This window comes from Oncorhynchus kisutch, linkage group LG30, assembly GCF_002021735.2.
Source record: "Oncorhynchus kisutch isolate 150728-3 linkage group LG30, Okis_V2, whole genome shotgun sequence".
Taxonomy (NCBI): domain Eukaryota; kingdom Metazoa; phylum Chordata; class Actinopteri; order Salmoniformes; family Salmonidae; genus Oncorhynchus; species Oncorhynchus kisutch.
Genome location: NC_034203.2, coordinates 10,011,656 through 10,032,269, shown reverse-complemented (window position 1 = coordinate 10,032,269; position 20,614 = coordinate 10,011,656). Strand labels below are relative to the sequence as shown.

General features: G+C 42.6%; 2 protein-coding genes across 4 annotated transcripts in view; one reads left to right on the top strand and one right to left on the bottom strand.

Moving 5' to 3' along the window:
• The first annotated feature begins 341 nt into the window (after positions 1 to 341).
• LOC109874891 (transcription initiation factor IIB) lies at positions 342 to 12,337 on the top strand. 2 transcript variants are annotated; one of them, XM_020466944.2, is made up of 7 exons: positions 342 to 436; positions 1,815 to 1,927; positions 10,014 to 10,147; positions 10,441 to 10,587; positions 10,763 to 10,892; positions 11,222 to 11,503; positions 11,783 to 12,337. In XM_020466944.2, the coding sequence occupies exons 1-7, from the start codon at positions 420 to 422 to the stop codon at positions 11,914 to 11,916; spliced, it is 957 nt and encodes a 318-aa protein (XP_020322533.1). In that variant the 5' UTR covers positions 342 to 419; the 3' UTR covers positions 11,917 to 12,337. The 2 variants fall into 2 exon arrangements, with proteins under 2 accessions (XP_020322533.1, XP_020322534.1); XM_020466945.2 differs by lacking the exon at positions 342 to 436 and adding an exon at positions 1,083 to 1,183.
• Positions 12,338 to 14,089: 1,752 nt separating this feature from the next.
• Positions 14,090 to 20,614, bottom strand: part of LOC109874675 (serine/threonine-protein kinase N2) — a 45,716-nt gene continuing 39,191 nt past the window's right edge. The window contains exons 14-22 of one of the 2 annotated variants that reach the window (XM_020466701.2): positions 20,285 to 20,360; positions 20,061 to 20,152; positions 18,889 to 19,065; positions 18,187 to 18,249; positions 18,023 to 18,099; positions 17,174 to 17,316; positions 16,787 to 16,894; positions 16,542 to 16,622; positions 14,090 to 16,304 (exon numbers count right to left, since the gene is read on the bottom strand). In XM_020466701.2, coding sequence (XP_020322290.1) covers positions 16,101 to 16,304; positions 16,542 to 16,622; positions 16,787 to 16,894; positions 17,174 to 17,316; positions 18,023 to 18,099; positions 18,187 to 18,249; positions 18,889 to 19,065; positions 20,061 to 20,152; positions 20,285 to 20,360 — 1,021 coding nt within the window. In that variant the 3' untranslated portion in view covers positions 14,090 to 16,100. The remainder of the gene's footprint in view (positions 16,305 to 16,541; positions 16,623 to 16,786; positions 16,895 to 17,173; positions 17,317 to 18,022; positions 18,100 to 18,186; positions 18,250 to 18,888; positions 19,066 to 20,060; positions 20,153 to 20,284; positions 20,361 to 20,614) is intronic. The other variant, XM_020466702.2, reaches the window with a different exon arrangement.

Here is a 20,614-nt window from a genome sequence, read left to right as displayed (position 1 = left end):
GGATTTGTTCCAGCTGCCCAGCTTGAAGACGTGTTGGCTAGTATTCATTGCAAAAATAACCCAGCATGTAATAATAAGATGACTTTTTCTTTATAAAGTTTGAGAGACACAAACACACAAAAATCCACAAGTTTGCTTAAATGGTTTCACCTTTTGGTTACACTTGATTATCTTTATTCACTTCCATGTTATGCTCAGTGAGTAAATTTGATCAATTTTGAAGTGTCAAAAGCATTGATCTGTGACAGTATATTATACTTTTACAAGTAGCCTACATCCCGTCCTCATATTTTAATCGCTTTTTTAAGGTTGAACCTTTTGCCCTTCCGTCATCATTTAACCACGTGGGCCGAAAAAAAATACATATATAAAAGGTAGAAGAAGCCATTGTTTGCGTTATAAAGAAGTAGCTAGCGAACATGGCATCAACAAGCCGGTGTGTACAATATGTATCCCAAGCTGTTTTCTGTGTTTTGCATCAGTGTCTTTTCATATGGGAAAGTGAAAGTTATTGATCAATGGGTGGTGATGGCGATTAACACGGAGAGACGCTTGTTTCTAAGTGTTTTCCATCATAGCCGCCGGAATGTCCATTACTGACTTTTAGCTAACCTTCGCTAGCCTACCAAAAACACAAACGTTATCAAATCACAATTTTACACATTGTCTCGATGGTATATCATGTCAAAGTGATCATATTGTTTGTAAACATCCGTTATAACGTTAGGTAGCGCAACATGGTATCTAACTTCCTAATCATGATGCAAACGCGAGTGTCAATAAGCAATGCTTTTAGGGATGGGTGATGTCGCAACTTCGCAAGGTGATGTTGTCTGGCCAGCTCAGCTGGCTAAATCCAATTTGCTAGCTACATTAATGTATTTACAGTAGCCGAGTGTCAACGGACACCTAGACAGTGATTTAATCATGAGAAGTCATTCAGCCATTGAATAGAAAATTGTCACAAGGACACGGCAAGTTGATTGGGTTGTTTAACCAGCAATTTATTTCACTGGCTGTCTCAAAATATCTTGTTTTCACTTTTCACTAGCCAAAGGTTGCCACCAAGTCCGTTAGCTAAATGTTATGTTTTGGTATTGTAGAACCGAATTGGTGTCGAGGATGATTTTCTGAAACGCTGGAAGCCCATTTTTGACCACATCACCACAGAATCATAATTTAGGTTGGAAACTCATTTACATTATGTCGACACAATCGCTGCAGTGGCTTTCTGTATTAGTCTTGTAGTATGCCTACTCCCCAGTCCATTTATCTTGCTATGCATATAAATATTCGATCAATAAACAAGTAACATAATGACTGGTGTTGATGCTTGTGAACAGTTACTGTTGTAAACCAGGCAGCCATAATTGCTTTTGCTACATTGTATGTAAAACAAGCTGCCATAATTGCTTTTGCAACATTGTATGTCATTTTCAGAAGTGCCTTTTGTTTTTATATTATTAAAGGTAAACATGATCCTCATATTTCTCAGATTAAAGGAAGGACAGTCTGGCATGCTTCACAAGTTGTGTACAATTTTAAACGGCCTATAAGATTTCCCTATCATTATCATAATTTGCCAACAAACTAAACCACATACTTCCTCACCTTGAGCAGTGTCAATCGGCTTTATCAACTGTGCAGTGTTCACTGAAGTGTATAGAGTTAAGTAATACCATGTCCTTGGCAGTAAACCAGCATTATGGAGATAAGTACAATCACACCCAGTGGTGGGTTATCTCTCACTAGGCAGGGTCAAAGGTGAGAGGTCACTTGTTGGCTGACCTCTGGGATCTATTCTTTACTTGCAGTGGAGACGGCCTGGCTCTTCCTAAGGTGCAGTGCCCCAACCACCCAGACGCCATGCTGGTGGAAGACTACAGAGCAGGGGATATGATCTGCCCCGAGTGTGGCCTTGTAGTGGGTGAGTGATAGGCTGCACACACATAGCATATGTTTTACTATCCTTGCGGGGACCTAAAATGTATTTCCATTCAAAATCCTGTGTTCCCTAACCTTAAGCCCTAAACCTAACCCTTATTGTAAAACCTAAACCTAACCCATAAGCTTAAAATAGCCTTTGTCACCATTGGGATGTGGAAAATGACCCCATGAGAGAGAATTATCCTTGTTTTACTATCCTTGTGGGGACTGTTAGGGATTTCCGGTACCCATGAGGATAGTAATACACGTATGCACGCACACCCGTCAACAGACTGACACAAAGCCTTATCTGTATGGAGGAGGTCTTTGCAGTAGGTAAATAGCGTAACATAACATACACAGAGGCCTTATGTGCTTTATTTTCTCTAATTTGCTTTCTTATAACCAACAAGGACTTTTGAACATCGGATCAGCAGTTACTTACCCCAATTCCGGCTTCAACTGTGACTCATCTGCCCTGGGCTCTTTCTGTAATTCTGACCCAATTTTCAGGGGGAACCCAAGAGAAATTGCCAGTGTTAGATGCATGTTAGGGGAAATCCTGGCGAGATTAAGGTGAAAGGAAAACCGGCTACCTCTTCCCTTCATTCTATTGGCCAATTGATAATAAGATGGATGACCTCCGATCACGGCTTTGCTACCAACGGGACTCTCGAACCTGCAATATTCTCAGCTTTTTTCCCTCGAACCTGCAATATTTTCTGCTTTTTTAAAACATTGCTTTCGGACAAGACTCCCCATGGCTATCCAACTCGATGGATTCTCCATTAACTGAGCCGGACAGGACAGTGGAGTCAGGGAAATCGAGAGGGGAGCAATGAGCCTCTTAATCAACAACAAATGGTGTTCTGACTCAAGCTCAGTGGTAGTCTCGACCCATTGTTCACAAGTCTTGGAATACCTGATTGTCAAATGCCTACCTTCTACCTCCCGAGGGAGTTTTCAGCTGTTATCGTGACTGTTGTATAAATTCCACCTCAGGACATGAAATCTAACAAGCTGGCACTTAACCAACTGTACGAGGCTGTAAACAAGCAAGAAAACTTACACCCGGAAGCTGGCTGCCTTGTTAATTCCACGTCATTAAGACATGTGATGCCCAACTTCCATCAACATGTCTCCTTTGCCACTAGGGGCGATAGTCCTAGACCACTGTTACTCTACCCACAAGCAAGCATACAAGGCCCTCCCTCGTTCGCGATTCGGGCAAGTCAGATCATGACTCCTGCTTTCTTTTTGCAAGCAGAAGCTCAAACAATACCCGTGACTCGTTCCATTGAGAAACGGTCATCAGAATCAGAGATTATGCTACAGGATTGCTTTGCAAGCGCTGATTGGAATATGTCCCGATACTCCGCCTATAACATCGATGAGCTAACCACCTCTGTCACTGGCTTCATAAGGAAATGCATTGGCGACATCCCAACAGTGAAGGGTCGCTGCTTCCCCAATCAAAAGTCCCTGGAGTAACACAGAGGTTGGCGTTAAACTAAAGGACAGGGCTACTGCACATAGAGCCATCGCAGACAACCCTGATGCTACGGCTGAGGACAGGAACAAGGGCAAGAAGTCCCCTACGACCTCCGTAGAGTCGTCAAACGATCAAAAGGACAATATAGGAATAAAGTGGAATCAGATTACACAGGCTCCGTCGCATGTGGCAGGGGCGACAGACCGTTACGGATTACAAAGGAAGACCCAGACGTGATCTTCCCAACGATGCCTCTCTACTAGACAAACTCAACGCATTTTATGCATGCTTCGACAATAACAACACCATACCGTGCGTGAGAGTCCCCACCGAACCAGAGGACTGGGTGATCTCACTCTCTGAGGCCGACGTAAGGTCTTTAATCAAGTCAACACTCGCAAGGCTGTGGGGCCGGATGGTATTCCAGGGTGCTTTCTCAGAGCATATGCAGATCAGCTAGCAGACATATTCACAGTAATTTTCGACCTCTCCTTGTCCCAGTCAGTAATCCCCACATGTTTTAAGATGGCCACCATCATTCCTGTTCCCAAGAACTCTAAGGCTTCATGCCACAATGACTACCGCTCTGTAGCACTCACATCTGTAATCATGAATTGCTTTGAAAGGCTGGTAATGGCACACAATAACTCGATCATCCCAGACACCCTAGACCCTCTCCAATTTGCATACATATCCATAGACGACGCAATCTCAATTGCACTCCACACTGCCCTCACCCACCTAAATAAGAGGAATACCTACTTGAGAATGCTGTTCATTGACTACAGCTCAGCGTTCAACGCTATTATCCCCTCCAAGCTCGTCACCAAGCTTAGGACCCTGGGACTGAACACCTCCCTCTGCAACTGGATCCTGGACTTCCTGACGGGCCGACTCCAGATAGTGAGGGTAGGCAACATCACGGCCGCCACACTGACCCCACGGTGACCCTCAACACCCCCTGTTCACCCACGACTGCGACTCCGACATCAAGTTTGCTGATGACACGACGCTGGTAGGCCTGATCACTGGTGGCGGGAGGTGGTCAGTGACCTGCCAGTGTGGTGCCGGGACAACAAACTCTCCTTCAACGTCAGACTGATAACAAGTTCAAACAGGTGCCATTAATACAGGTAACGAGTGGAGGACAGAGGAGCCTCTTAAAGAAGAAGTTACAGGTCTGTGAGAGCCAGAAATCTTGCTTGTTTGAAGGTGACCAAATACTTATTTTCCACCATAATTTGCAAATAAATTCATTAAAAATCCTACAATGTGATTTTCTGGATTTTTCTTCTTCTGATTTTTTTTTCTTCTAATTTTGTCTGTCATAGTTGAAGTGTACCTATAATGAAAATTACAGGCCTCTCTCATCTTTTTAAGTGGGACAACTTGCACAATTGGTGGCTGACTAAATACTTTTTTGCCCCACTGTATCTACCTCTATCACTCCAGTATTCCTACACGTTGTTTGTTCTATATGGTATTGGAACTGACCTTGTATATAGCGCTTACTTTCTCGTTGTCTAATTTATTTTCTTTATTTCTTGTGTGTTTTTGTTCTTCCTCATGTTATTTGTTAGTACTACATTGATATTGATCGCTGGATTGTTGGGTTTAGAAAGGCATTTCACTGTACTTGTGCCCGTGACATTAAAACTCGAAACTTCTGGGCCTACACTTCTACAGACACAGTCCTAACCTCTAGTTCAGGGGGAGTGATGTGTTTGTGCTGTTGTTTGTGATGTGACTTGAGCAGCAAGGCCCTTACAGATGTCCTCCAGCGATTTTTGAATTGTTCATGTTGAAAAGATATATCCCAAGTATAAATACAGTAAAGTACACACACAAAAGGAAAAAAAAAAAAATGGGAGCAGAGGGGGACTAAAGACGTCATGTATATGACCTGTCACATAGCTAGAGTGCATAATACCAGGAAATTATAGAAACATAACATCATGTCAAAGATGCAATAGAATCAAATCTGACCACGCCTCCCTTAGACAGCCTTGGAAAAGCCACCCTAGTTAGAGCAACAGATTGCATTACAGGGCTCTATCTGAACGTAACAGTCCTATGGGACTCCCATTTTGAGTCCCATTCGGAAAGTATTCAGACCCCGTTATAGCCTTTTTTCTCAAATGGATTCAATTGTTCCCCCTCCCCTCTCATCAATTTACACACAATACCCCATAATGACAAAGCAAAGACATGTTTTTAGATTTTTTCCAAATGTATAAAAAAAAAACACGTAAATATTACAGTTACATAAGTATTCAGACCCTTTACTCAGTACTTTGTTGAAGCACCTTTGGCAGCGATTACAGCCTACAGATTCTTCTTGGGTATGACGCTACAAGCTTGGCATACCTGTATTTGGGGAGTTTCTCCCATTCTTCTCTGACACTCTGTCAGGTTTGATAGGGAGCATCACTGCACAGCTATTTTCAGGTCTCTCCAGAGATGTTCAACCAGGATCAAGTTCCTGGCTTTGGCTGGGCGACTCAAGGACATTCAGACTTGTCCCGAAGCCACTCCTGCGTTGTCTTGGCTGTGTGCTTAGGGTCGTTAACCTTTATTTAACTTGGCAAGTCAGTTAAGAACAAATTCTTATTTTACAATGACTGCCAAACCCTCCCCTAACCCGGACGACGCTGGGCCAATTGTGCACCACCCTATGGGATTCCCGATCATGGCCGGTTTTGATACAGCCCAGGATCGAACAAGGGTCTGTACCGACTTCTCTAGCACTGAGATGCAATGGCTTAGACCGCTGCCCCACTTGGGAGCTTGGGTTTTCATCAAGGATCTCTCTGTACTTTGGTCCTTTCATCTTTCCCTTGATCCTGACTAGACTCCCAGTACCTGCTGCTGAAAAACATCCTGGCAGCATGACGCAGGTGGTTGTCCTTCTGGAAGATTCTCCCATCTCCACAGAGGAAGTCTAGAGCTCTGTAAGAGTGACCATCGGGTTCTTGGTCACTTCCCTGACCAAGGCCCTTCTCCACCGATTGCTTGGTTTGGCCGGGCTGCCAGCTCTAAGAAGAGTGTTGGTGGTTCCACACTTCTTCCATTTAAGAATTATGGATATCACTGTGTTCTTTGGGACCTTCAATGCTGCAGAAATGTTTTGGTACTCTTCCCCAGATCTGTGCCTCAACACAATCCTGTCTCGGAGCTCTACGCACAATTCCTTCGACCTCATGGCTTGGTTTTTGCTCTGACATGCACTGTCAACTGTTCGGTGTGTGCCTTTCCAAGTCATGTCCATAGGTGGACTCCAAGTTGTAGAAACATCTCAAGGATGATCCATGGAAACAGGATGGACATGAGTCTCATAGCAAAGGGTCGGAATACTTATTTACAGTTGAAGTCGGAAGTTACATACACCTTAGCCAAATACATTTAAACTCAGTTTTTCACAATTCCTGACATTTAATCCTATTAAAAACCCCTGTCTTAGGTCAGTTAGGATCACCACTTTATTTTAAGAATGTGAAATGTCAGAATAATAGTTGAGAGTGATGATTTATTTCAGCTTTTATTTCTTTCATCACATTCTCAGTGGGTCAGAAGTTTACATACACTCAATTAGTATTTGGTAGCATTGCCTTTAAATTGTTGAATTTGGATTAAACGTTTCGGGTAGCCTTCCTCAAGCTTCCCACAATAAGTTGGGTGAATTTTGTCCCCTTCCTCCTGACAGAACTGGTGTAACTGAGTCAGGTTTGTAGGCCTCCTTGCTCGCACACGCCTTTTCAGTTCCGCCCACAAATTTTCTATGGGATTGAGGTAAGGGCGTTGTGATGGCCACTCCAATACCTTGACTTTGTTGTCCTTAAGCCATTTTACCACAACTTTGGAAGAATGCTTGGGGTCATTGTCCATTTGGAAGACCTATTTGCGACCAAGCTTGAACTTCCTGACTGATGTTGCTTCAATATATTCACATCATTTTCCTACCTCATGATGCCATCTATTTTGTGAATTGCACCAGTCCCTCCTGCAGCAAAGCACCCCCACAACATGATGCTGCCACCCCCGTGCTTCACAGTTGGGATGGTGTTCATTGGCTTGCAAGCATCCCCCTTTTTCCTCCAAACATAATGATGGTCATTATTGCCAAACAGTTCTATTTCTGTTTCATCAGACCAGAGGACATTTCTCAAAAAAGTACGATGTGCAGTTGCAAACCGAAGTCTGGCTTTTTTTATGGCGGTTTTTGAGCAGTAGCTTCTTCCTTGCAGAGCGGCCTTTCAGGTTATGTCGATATAGGACTTGTTTTGCTGTGGATATAGATAACTTTGTACCTGTTTCCTCCAGCATCTTCACAAGGTCCTTTGCTGTTGTTCTGGGATTGATTTACACTTTTCGCACCAAAGTACGTTCATCTCTAGGAGACAGAACGCATCTCCTTCCTGAGCGGTATGAAGGCTGCATTGTCCCATAGTGTTTATACTTGCGTACTATTGTTTGTACAGATGAATGTGGTACCTTCAGGCGTTTGGAAATTGCTCCCAGGGATGAACCAGACTTGTGGAGGTCTACCATTTTTTTCTGAGGTCTTGGCTGATTTCTTTTGATCTTCCCATGATGTCAAGAAAAGAGGCACTGAGTTTGAAGGTAGGCCTTGAAATACATCCACAGGTTCACCTCCAACTGGCTCAAATTATGTCAATTAGCCTATCAGAAGCTTCTAAAGCCATGACATAATTTTCTGGACTTTTCAACGCTGTTTAAAGGCACAGTCAACTTAGTGTATGTAAACTTCTGACCCACTGGAATTGTGATACAGTGAATTATAAGTGAAATAATCTGTCTATAAACAATTGCTGGAAAAATGACATGTGTCATGCACAAAGTAGATGTCCTTACCGACTTGCCAAAACTATAGTTTGTTAAAAAGAAATTTGTGGAGTGGCTGAAATACAAGTTTTAATGACTCCAACCTAAGTGTATGTAAACTTCCGACTTCAACTGTATGTATATTATGGTGTGTGTATAGATATTATGGACAGTATTTGAATGGAAAAGTTGTGTACAGCAGTAATTATATAGGATGATCATTGACGAGAATACAGTATATACATTTGAAGTGGGTCAAACAGTATGTAAACATTATTAAAGTGACGTAAAACAGTGCGCACGTGAACGAGCGTTATAACTCTGCTTGAAAATCGCCCATCATTTACCTGTTATGGTGACAATAACGCCCTTATTTGCTGTATACTTTGGTATTAGGACGACATAGTGTCTAAAGGAAATAGCAATGGCGAACTTGATCAAATGTCTTTGGAGGTGTCGGCAGAATGTTTTCTTTTGAAGTGACATTTGTTGTATCCTTTCTGACCGTTTCTGAAAGACAAAAACTATTGGAAATTGTTGCGGACCTGTAAACAGATCGCTTGAATTCAGTGATGTTTTGCATTTTCTTTATCCCGAACAGATGGTGCATTCGGGAAAGTCTACAGACCCCTTCCCTTTTGCCACATTTTGTTACGTTTAAGACGTATTCTAAAATTGATCAAATAAAAACATATCCTAATCTACACTCTGAATTATAAGTGAAATTATCTGTCTGTAAACAATTGTTGGACAAATTACTTTTGTCATGCACAAAGTAGATGTCCTAACCGTCTTGCCAAAACTATAGTTTGTTTACATGAAATTTGTGGAGTGGTTGAACAATGAGTTTTAATGACTCCAACCTAAGTGTAAACTTCCGATTTCAACTGTAGTTACTATTCTTATTTACATTTATTAAATGTTGGCCCTGGTCCCAGTGTCACTGAATACCGCTTCCCTTCCTAATATTGAATATCCTCTTCTCTTTTTGTCACAAAAGGAAGGACTTAAATAAATAAACAAGGCAAGTCAGTTAAGAACAAACGGCCTACCAGAAGGAAAAAGGCGTCCTGCGGGGGGACAGAGGTGGGATTAAAAATAAAATAAAATAGTACAAAACGCACATCAGGACAAGAGAGACACCACAACACTACACAAAGAGAGACCTAAGACAACAATATAGCATGGCAGCAGCACATGAAAACACAGCATGGTAGCAACACAACATGGTAGTAATACAACATGGTAGTAATACAACATGGTAGCAGCACAACACATGGTACAAACATTATTTTGCACAGATAACAGCACAAAGGGCAGGAAAGTAGGGACAACAAATACATCACGCTATTATGCTATGATGGTGAAATCAATACAGTGGGTGCTTGATGTTTATCGCTTTTACCTCCTTTATGTTTTCATGTAAGTGCTCAAGGAGATAAAGTAAGGTAAATGTGGAAAGGAAGTTGTTAAACGTATTTGAGCTTAGCCCCATGTATATTTTTATTTATTTATTTAACCTTTTTTTTAACCAGGCAAGTCGGTTAAGAACAAATTCTTATTTACAATGACGGCATAACCCCGGCTAAACCCTAACAAGGACGCCGCTGGGCCAATTGTGCGCCGCCCTATGGGACTCCCAATCACGGCCGGTTGTGATACAGCCTGGAATCGAACCAGGGTCTGTAGTGACGCCTCTAGCACTTAGACCGCTGCGCCACTCGGGAGCCCAGTAATGTGTGTGCTTTCCCAGGTGACAGGGTGATTGATGTCGGCTCAGAGTGGAGGACCTTCACCAATGAGAAAGCCACCAAAGACCCGTCTAGAGTGGGCGACGCCCAGAACCCACTCCTCAACGGGGGAGACTTGACCACCATGATCAGCAAGGTAAGTACACACATTGGCCATCTTACTTGGCGCCACAACTGGCACAGAGGCCCTGCCACCTAGCTATAGTCACCACTTACAGAGAAAGATGCTTAAAACAATTTTTATGTTTGTGGTCTTAGTGGCGCCAGACAAAGAAATTAAATGAAAATAAAATGACTACTGCTCTTTTTTTGTGTGATATGGACTTCATCAGGTTCCATAGGTTTCCATAAAATACTTAATTGTCGTAAGATTTACCAGGTAGTAAGTCTATATCACTAATGGTTCCAACAATTCTGGTGTCACCATAGGGAACAGGCGCGGCTAGTTTTGACGAGTTCGGCAACTCCAAGTACCAGAACCGGCGGACCATGAGCAGTTCAGACCGTGCCATGCTAAACGCCTTCAAAGAGATTACCACCATGGCCGACCGGATCAACCTACCAAGGAACATCATAGTGAGTTCCATTCTCTCTTCTACTTTCAGTTGTTTAGCTTTTGTGGAACCTAGTAGCTAGCTAGCTAACTGATTAATCTATTTCCAAAACTCAAGTTCTTTAGCAGGTTTTCTCTGAACTAAACTATATGATTGTTCACAGCAAACTGAGGGTAAATGTTGTCGTTGACCCACAGGACCGAACAAATAACTTATTTAAGCAAGTGTACGAACAGAAGAGCCTGAAGGGGCGGGCCAACGACGCCATCGCATCAGCCTGCCTTTACATCGCCTGCAGACAAGAGGGCGTGCCTCGGACGTTTAAAGGTGAGCTCCTCTAAAGAGGATGTTTAGAGCATGGAATTACATATCGAATCATCTATATCATCTATGGTTTTAAGATCATATTAGCATGTTCCAAGCAACGTCTCAGAGTGAGTGCTTGTGCTGGTTGTTTCGGTTGCTACAAATCTTAAATCAAGACTTCACGGTTATGAAATTGACCTGGAATCGTGTTCATTAGGCACCAAACAGAGGAAAACTGACTGAAACAGGGATTTTTATTTTCGTTTTCAAATGTTCTCTCTTGCATGTCTTATTAAAACATCCCTGAAGGTTTCACTAATGACTCCCTTGTTGTCATCCATGCCCCGCAGAGATCTGCGCCGTGTCCCGCATCTCCAAGAAGGAGATCGGCCGCTGCTTCAAGCTGATCCTCAAGGCCCTGGAGACCAGCGTGGACCTCATCACCACCGGAGACTTCATGTCCCGCTTCTGCTCCAACCTGGGCCTGCCTAAGCAGGTGCAGATGGCGGCCACCTACATCGCCCGGAAGGCCGTGGAGCAGGACCTGGTGCCCGGCAGGAGCCCCATCTCTGTGGCCGCCGCCGCCATTTACATGGCCTCCCAGGCCTCCGCTGAGAAGAAGACCCAGAAAGGTGAGGTTGTGGGTGGGAGGATGGTGGAGATAGTGGTGGTGGTTGTCTTTTTAAGGTCTTCTTGATTGGCTGAATCTGAACGTTTGTCTATAAACTTTAAAACACGGTTCAGTACATTTCAGGCACGAACAACAGCACAATAGTGTGCCGTTTGTGGTCCACACGTGTATTTCTGACTTGAGAGCTCACACAAATTTCTGAGAACACAATTATCACCAATGGTCTGAAGACTTAAAGTACCAGTAGTCATTTCTGCAAATCCTCTTCCTTTTTGGACAGAGATTGGAGACATCGCCGGTGTGGCAGACGTCACAATCAGACAGTCGTACCGACTCATCTACCCCCGTGCAGCTGACCTCTTCCCCCCGGACTTCAAATTCGACACCCCTGTCGACAAACTGCCCCAGCTGTGAAGACCCACTCGCCCCGATGACACTTGAAAGGTTATTTTTCTAGTTTTGAATCTATTAGCAATTTCTTTCCCCCTTGTTAATTAACTTAAGACTTCAGGCCATTGTGAAGGCACTTTTTGCAGGAATACAGATAAGTACAGGACACACATTCCAATACTTAAAAGAAAAATGAGATTGCAAACTGTACTTACAGTATTTCATTTGAGTGTATATATACTGTATATATGTCCAAGTGGGAAAATGTAATTGGTGCTTGCAATATTAGGCTGGTTTCATACTATATGCATTTTCTTTTGTAGGAAATGCAGGTTCTATTTTGTTAGCTTGTTTGCTTTGTATTAAGTAAATCAAATGCTTTTCTGAAAAGCGTGTTGAAAACCTCATGCATTGATTAACATTAAACTTTGTTTACAGAATGAGATTTTTTTCTGTGTGTTCACTCTAATACTGCTTTATGTACCATTTGGAGTGTTTAAGAAACTTTTCTGTATTACTAAGCTGAAGTTCCAGTACATTGAGTACATTGATCAGTACCTCTCTGGACTTCGAGGACAGCCCAAGTTCATATAGTTTCAGCTAGTCTCGTTCCCACTGCCTGGTGTACAGTTGTGGGCCTAGCATAGCAAATAAAGCAAGCGTTCAACACACCATTGCATCTTTAAAAAATAACATATTTTAAGGGAGTCAAAGGTCATCTGGCTTTCATTACATCACGTATTTGCAAAGTTGAACATGACTGAAGGTTACATTGTAGCTTAATAAGGGGAACTTGCTTTCAATGCTTCTCCTGGATTAATGAAGATAAATTAGTGCCAACTACTTTTCTGCCAGAGGTGTAGATACTTATAAGACAGATCACATTTTAGTTATCCACTTACCTTGACTTCAAAGGATCATGCACTGAACAAAAATATAAATGCAACATGTAAAGTGTTGGTCCCATGAGCTTAAATAAAATGTTCCATTATTTCTCTCAAATTTTGTGCACAAATGTTTATATCCCTGTTAGTGCGCATTTCTCATTTTGCCAAGATAATCCATCCACCTAACAGGGGTGGCATATCAAGAAGCTGATTAAACAGCATGATCATTACACAGGTGCACCTTGTGCTGGTGGCAATAAAAGGGTGCTGAGGAGTATTTCTGTCTAATAAAGCCCTTTTGTTGGGAAAAAAACAATTCTGATTGGCTGGGCCTGGCTCCCCTATGCTCTCCCAGGCCCACCCATGCATGCACCCCTGCCCAGTCATGTGAAATCCATAGATTAGGGCCTAATTAATTTATTTCAATTGACTGATTTCCTTATGAATTGTAACTCTTTGAAATTGTTGGATATTGCAATTTCAGTATAATTCCATGCTATTTCTCAAAAGCCAGCCCCAGCTTGGTCTGAGTTGTAAGCCTCATTTATACCTGGCGCTAATATGTATCCTTTGTCCTGATCTTGTCCACATTCTCATTGTGCCCATATTTTCACATGGTTGAAGCCTATTAAAATGTGTCTCATTCGTCCTCTGACAAGTTCCTAGTTCATCCCTGTATGCAAAAGATTTAACAGCTATTCTTTCAAAATAATATATTTTTAAAAGAGATATTGACGCCATAAGTCGATGGTGCATCCTGTCAATGTTTTTAGAAGACGGAATAATTATTTAAATGTTTTCACCATCTACACTTGTAAGATATCAAGGCACAATGCATGCCTGACTACCTCTGGGGGTGGCAAGGAACATCACAATCTGATCAAAATGTGTCTTTTAATCATCTACACCCCCATCTGAAAATGTGGGCACAATCAGAATGGAGGACAAGACAAAGGATGCATGTTAGAACCAGGTATAAAAGAGGCTATAGAGAATGGTAGAGGCCTCTAGTGGCCAAAAGGCTGTTTAAGCATGGGCAGCGCCATTTTAACATAGTCAACTGCGCGGGAGCTCCTATGGTTATGGGTTGTAGCCTGAAAGGCTCTGCCTTATGCTGTCACATACGCTATAAAATGGCACAGATGAGTCCTCTATGGTCTGAGTTCAGTAAGATATATACTCTCTGAGACATGGTTGGACAGTGGATTGCCATAGTATGTTGATGGCCAGTTTCTACAGGAGATTCTTAAAGCGAAGACAGCAGAGTTGTGTGAGTGATGTGCTGACACCAATGGAATACGACATGCAAAGAAAGTAGCACCACTCTAACGGCGTTTAATTTGTGCATTCATATGGCGACAAACGACGACTGCAAAATGCTTCTATACACCAGGTTCAACAGTCTTGTGTAACTTCAATGTGGTGTACCATTAAAAAAAAGGTTTGTATGTCTGTAACATGCTCAAACAGCCCCCCCCCCAAAAAAAACTGTACAATCTTTTCATAATTACGCTAAACATAGATAATTAAAAAATATCTTGATAAAATTAGTACGTTCAGCTTAATTGTGTGTACACATATATATATAAAATATACCCTGCCCTCCCTTGTAGTGATTCATTTACATATTGTCTGCCCAAACTGGCTCTGAGCTTAGTTTACACTCCAGAGTAAAGTTTCCCCTAGGATTAGGTCCCCTTTACCCAATCCTAACTTTAACCAAGAGGCAACTTCACCCATCACGGTTTTCCATAGTCCCACTGTCAGGACTGGAGGGATGGGTTTTGGTAATCAGCTGTACTGTATCAGATCCACCATTTGACCATGTCCAATCATTGCAGGCTGCGAGGTCTCCTTGCATCTCCTTCAGTTAAGAGAATGATTGCAGTATCGAGGTTGGGATCAATTCCATTTCAACTCGGTCAATTCGGGGAGTGAATGGAAAGTCAACAGAAATACTATATTCACTCTCGGCTTTGATTGGAATGGAACTGACAAACTCTGTAAGAAATGCTAGAGGAATCGATTCTGCCCTCAAGAGTACAACATTGCTAGCTGAACGCATTGTTACCCCTCAAGAATTAGATCTAGGGGGCTGTACATATCAAGGGTCTCAGAGTAGGAGTGCGGATTCTGGATCAGGTCCCATATAAAGTGATTTGGAATCCTAAAGGCAAAACTGATCCAAAATCGGCACTTTACTCCGAGACGCTTGATACTGCTTTTTTGGTGCTAGGAATCCACCAGAAGGAGCCATGTCAGAATAGGTCTCCGTAGTGTGTGTGTGTTCCTTACAAATGATCACGTTTAAAACGGTGCCGTCTCCTTTGATTTGTGGTATGCTGTGTAGTCTAGAACGGTTCCACCGCAATAATGATAGTGTATTTCAACAACCATACAGCACTACATAAAGAAACCCTTAAAACGGTACAGTTAACGCTCATGTAAAACTGGCATGGGCACAGTACACGAGGGACAGAGTTTCTGTAATACTACGAGGACTAACACTGGACGCACTGCTTTTGTGTCATGATCATCCGTTTAAAAAGAAAGGTTTCCTGGGCTCTATTCTTAGACATAGCTCTAAGCTTGGGTAAGAAAAACAGGAAGATTAAGGCATCTTTAAATAAACATAATTTTTTTTTTAAAACAGCTGGGGGAGAGAAAGACCAGGATAAACCAAAAAGGAGACCTTCCTTGGGTTTCAAGTGACGAGGCAGTAGTAGTCAAGATGTTTGTTGTCTTTAACCTTAAGTGACGGTTCAGTGATAAAATGCTCAAAGCGCTCATAATTCCGATATACAACATGGCACACGTGTTAACCCTTACAGAGAGATATGTCATTTAGTTATGGCAGTGGGCTTGCGAAAGGACTTGTTAAAAATACAGAGGGATACTATTCTGTACATGATAAAAATAAAAAACGTAACAATCATGTTATTCAATATCACGGCTATATTGCCGGCATTTCCTTTGACAGAGTTCACTTGACAACATTCTCAGTGGTCAGACAATAGACATGACATGCGCTGGAGGCCTCACTCCTCTTTTTCCCCTTGAAGTTTCTAAAGAGAAGAAAAATGTTGTTCTCTTTCTGTTAAAGAATAACCTCGGGGGTTCAGTTGTGGGAGCGGGGGGGGGGGGGGGGGGGTCTTTAATTGGCAGTGCGCCGTTTGTTCCAGTCTTGCGACGTTGGTTTGGAAAAGAGGTGTTTTAAAAATGGTGAGCTACAGTCAGTCAGCGCTGTGTTGGTTGGTTCACAGTGTGTGTTTGTTCAACACATTTGGAGGAGGGAGAAGAGGGGAGGGGGGGGGGGGGGGGCTAACACCAGTCTGCGATGTAGTCAAAGTCAGAGAACATGTCCTGCTCGTCCCCGCTGAGCGCCCTAGGTTCTCTGGGTGGGGTCAGGATGGGCGCTTCTGAGGTAAATTCGTCATCGAAGTTGCTGACGTCGTTGGAGTCCTGGATGGTCGGGACAAATGGAGGCTTAACCTTCTTGGCCAGTAGTCCGTTCCAATCCATATTCTGGGGGGAGAAAATGGGTGAGGAAATAGTGAATTTATGTCAACTCTCAGGATAGACTTGTACTGTATCATCTACCTCATGAGAAAAACTGTTTGCGACAATAACCAAGATTAGGCAAGTCTCATGAACAGGAAACTTCATATGTCATTTTGTGGTATCCACATTGCCTAAAATTGTGGCTGTGTTTAGAATGTTGAAAGACATTAAATATGAGAAAGTAGAACATTCTTTACTTACTCTGAAGAACAGATGTTTTTTGACTTCCTCTGCGTCTCGCTCTCCTGCCCCCAGACGTCTTTCTGGACTCCTCCTCAAAAGCTACAAACAAAAAGAGCGTTAGAAAGTAGAATAAACATTGAAGCTGTAATTCAATGACGCAACGGTCTTTTGTTTCTTCTCATTTCACACTTTCCGATTTCTGATAGCAGTAGTTTGAGGTGTTGTGTTTCATTAGGATCAATTTGAAGGGATCCGGAACCCACCCTTCTCATGACGGAGATAGCCTCCGTTGAGAGGAACCTTGGGTAGCGGACTTCATCGTTGACGATGCTGTCAAACACCTCCTCTTCATCATCTCCAGGGAATGGAGACTGGGGCAGGAAAAAAAGTTTTTTTCCCCACATACAGTCAATGACATATAATATATATATTAATTTTTTTACATGGAATGTACTGACCAGACCAGCTATGTATATAATGTTAGAAAGGTCATGACAATTGTGATAAAGGCAAAAACATTTTTTTTTATAATCTTGTCAATTCAATGCCAAGATTCTAAAATGTTCTGTTCTCAGAGCTGACAAAGTATTGACCAGTCATAACACTGAGTAGGTATTCATGTGACAGGTGTGAAGGTTAGACCCACGTACCTCTCCAACCAGCATCTCAAAGATGAGGACCCCCAGACCCCACCAGTCCACAGCACGCGTGTACGACGTCTCCGTCAGAACCTCGGGGGCCAGGAACTCTGGCGTGCCACAGAACGTACTGGTGCGGTCCCTGAACCCCATTCCTGCCAGAATACACATAACCATGACACATGTTTAGTACAGAAACTTTACACCCAGACATGTAAATTATATATATATATATATATATAGTTTTTTTGGGGTACTTTTTTTTACTCCTTTTTCTCCCCAATTTCATGATATCCAATTGGTAGTTACATTCTTGTCCCATAGCAGCAACTCCCGTACGGACACGGAAGAGGCGAAGGTCAAGAGCCATGTGTCCTCCGAAACACGACTCCGCCAAGCTGCACTGCTTCTTGACACACTAATCGCTTAACCCGGAAGGCAGCCGCACCTGTACGGTGTTTTGGAGGAAACACGTACCGCTGGCAACTGAAGTCAGCGTGCATGCGCCCGGCAGCCACAAGGAGTCGTTAGAGCGCAATGGGACAAGGACATCCCGGCCGGCAAAACCCTCCCCTAACCCGGACAGCGCTGGGCCAATTGTGCGCCGCCTCATAGGTCTCCCGATTGAACCCGGATCTGTAGTGAGGCCTCTAGCGTTGCGATGCAGTGCCTTAGACTGCTGCACCAGTCGGGAGCCACCAGGCATGTACGTTTGACACCAACATACGGTTCAGATCAGCAGAGGCCTTAGTTAGAATTAAGGTTTTGACTGAGTCAGATGTAGGTTATTATACATTTATTTTGACATTCAATGGTGTTGGAAAAGTGACATTAAGTTGAGGTTGTGTTTGTCCCACTTACCCTCTTTGCAAAGGCCAAAGTCAGCAATTTTTACATAGCCCTCAGTGTCCAATAGCAGATTGTCAAGCTTCAGATCTCTGAAAGTGAAACAGAATCACGAGAATCACCATCGATATATGTTACATCAGAGCATATATTCACCCAGTGAATGGAAATATGCTTACCTGTACACAATCTCATGTTCATGTAAAAACTGTAATCCCAATACGACACAAGCTGCATAAAATCTACCAAAGACAAGAAAAAAATAAACAGTTGGAGTCAGCAAAGAATCAGAGAAATCAGGAGAGAATCCACTTTGTAATATATAAACTATTATAATATGATGTAGAATACAAGACACTGGATATGTGAGTGAGCACTTAAGACACTAGTTCAAAGCCAACAGCAATATTGGTGAGGGGGGGCGACTGAAGATAATCTCAGTGCAGCAGCAAAACTTCAGTGTTCACAAAGAAAGTGAGCCTTTAAACCCCCCCCCCCCAAAAAAAAGTGCAAGTCAAGTCATTTTACAAATGCAAGTCATGATTTTATGGGTTGCTTTGCATAATATTTGTATATTGAGTAAGGCGCACTGTAGCAAAAACTTTTACAAAAGGAAAATTAAAATCAGTGTTCTTATTGGACAAAATCCAGGTAGCTCCTCCCTGTGTCGCTCTGCATCAAAAAGTTGTCTGCCTAATGAACAGAGCAGGAGGTAGCCAAGTGGTTAAGAGCGTCGGGCAAGTAACCAAAAGGTTAAAAAAAAAGAGGTAAACAATCTGACAATGTGCCCTTGAGCAAGGCACTGAACCCTAAGTCACTCTGAAAAAGAGCATCTGCTAAATGACTGAAATGTAAATGAACAGAACCCTGGTGTCACTCACATGGCCCTGGGCTCGGAGAAGACATCAGCGTGGATGTGCATCATCAGGTCTCCCCCGGCAGCGTACTCCATGACGAAGCACACGTGCTCCTGCGTCTGAAAGCAGGCGAAGAGGTTGACCAGGAACGGATGGCGCACGCTGTTCACCGTTTCAAAGATACGTTTCTCACACATCAGACTAGGGGGGGAGGGGGAGTCAGAGAAACAAAGACGTAAGCCCCTGATACCTGAGCAAGGCTCTTCTTAGATTACAAAAGGAATTCAATGCTACTCAAATCCCCTGTGTAAATCAATTCCTGAAATGAAAATGCATAATATAGATTAAGTCATTTACCAGACGCTTTTATCCTAACGCGACCTACAGTCATGCGTGCACACATGTTACGTATAGGTGCCACATGGAATCGAACGCACTATCCTGGCGTTGAAAGAGCCATGCTCTAACAACTGAGCTTACAGAGGACCAGAAAATAAATCAGCCCAAACTCTTGGTTAGAAAGCTAAGCTAATATCTTATTGGCCAGGTGGAAAACATCAAACTGTTATAGGAGCAATAAATAGAAATCACTCTGATTGCATGATTGCAACATGATTGCTAAAATTCTAAAATGTTCGCCTAATTTCAGTTTAGGTGACAAAACAAGCAAAGAATCATTATATAATTTTAATAACCAAAAATATCGTACCTCCGGCTGTTTGAAGCTGATGTTTCAATTTACCACATCAGTACATTTCTGTTACTAACCCCCACCGGGCCTAAAAATAAAATCTGTCCGTTTGCATCAGAGAAAATGTCTTCCAAGTCAGTCTCTAGAAACATTTGATGGATTTTTCCAGGAATGTATTTGTGAGGACACATTGAATTTCTGATATTCTTTGAAGGCTGTTAGAAAATACACAAGGGTTCTGTATGTAACACAAGGAAACTGACTATCCATAAAAATAAAACACAAAAAGAACACAAAAATACTACTGATCACTATATTACTACTAATCATACTGTCAGAGTATTTCCGGCTGTTTGAAGGGGATGTCCAAAACCCGAAAGCCGTCATCAACTCTGAACTGAATAACAGGGTTGAACAAAGGTAAACCTGTTTACGCTCAGCAAACAGTTAAAAAGGCATCAGTATCAGGCCTAATTGGTTTAAGTGCTCAGGTTGAGCCCCTTACCTATCCACCTCGTCACGAGCCACAATGTCTCCTTTCTTCAGGGCTTTGATGGCAAACATCTCTCCCGTGCTTTTATACTCGGCTAACAATACCTGTGTGGAGTGGGTGAAGAGAGGAGTCATTTTAGGAAAGCTAGTTTTTTTCCCCTCTTCAGAAACAGCTCATTTCTCTAGAAGGGCTGTAAAAAAAAGGATCGAGAAATGGGTTGGGTGTGTACTATGTACCTTTCCGAAATGACCACGACCAAGGACTGCAACACATTTGAAGTCGTTGAGACTAAACTGAAATTGTTCTTCTTCCCTGGAAATGGAGGTAGATATCATATTACATGGAAAAATACAAACTATTGCTTTCAATAAGCCCCCAAGGAAATCATACACATTCTCGTGGAAGCTGGGCGAAACACACTGCCCCAATACATTGACTGTAACCAATCCAAAACCGATTAAAAGCAAGTCATGCATGCATCTGAGTTTCTCCCCAAACAGCATTGGAGTCGCAGATATTCAGCCTATTTGAGAGGACCAGTTTTAAGAGAGGCACAGAATCGCTGA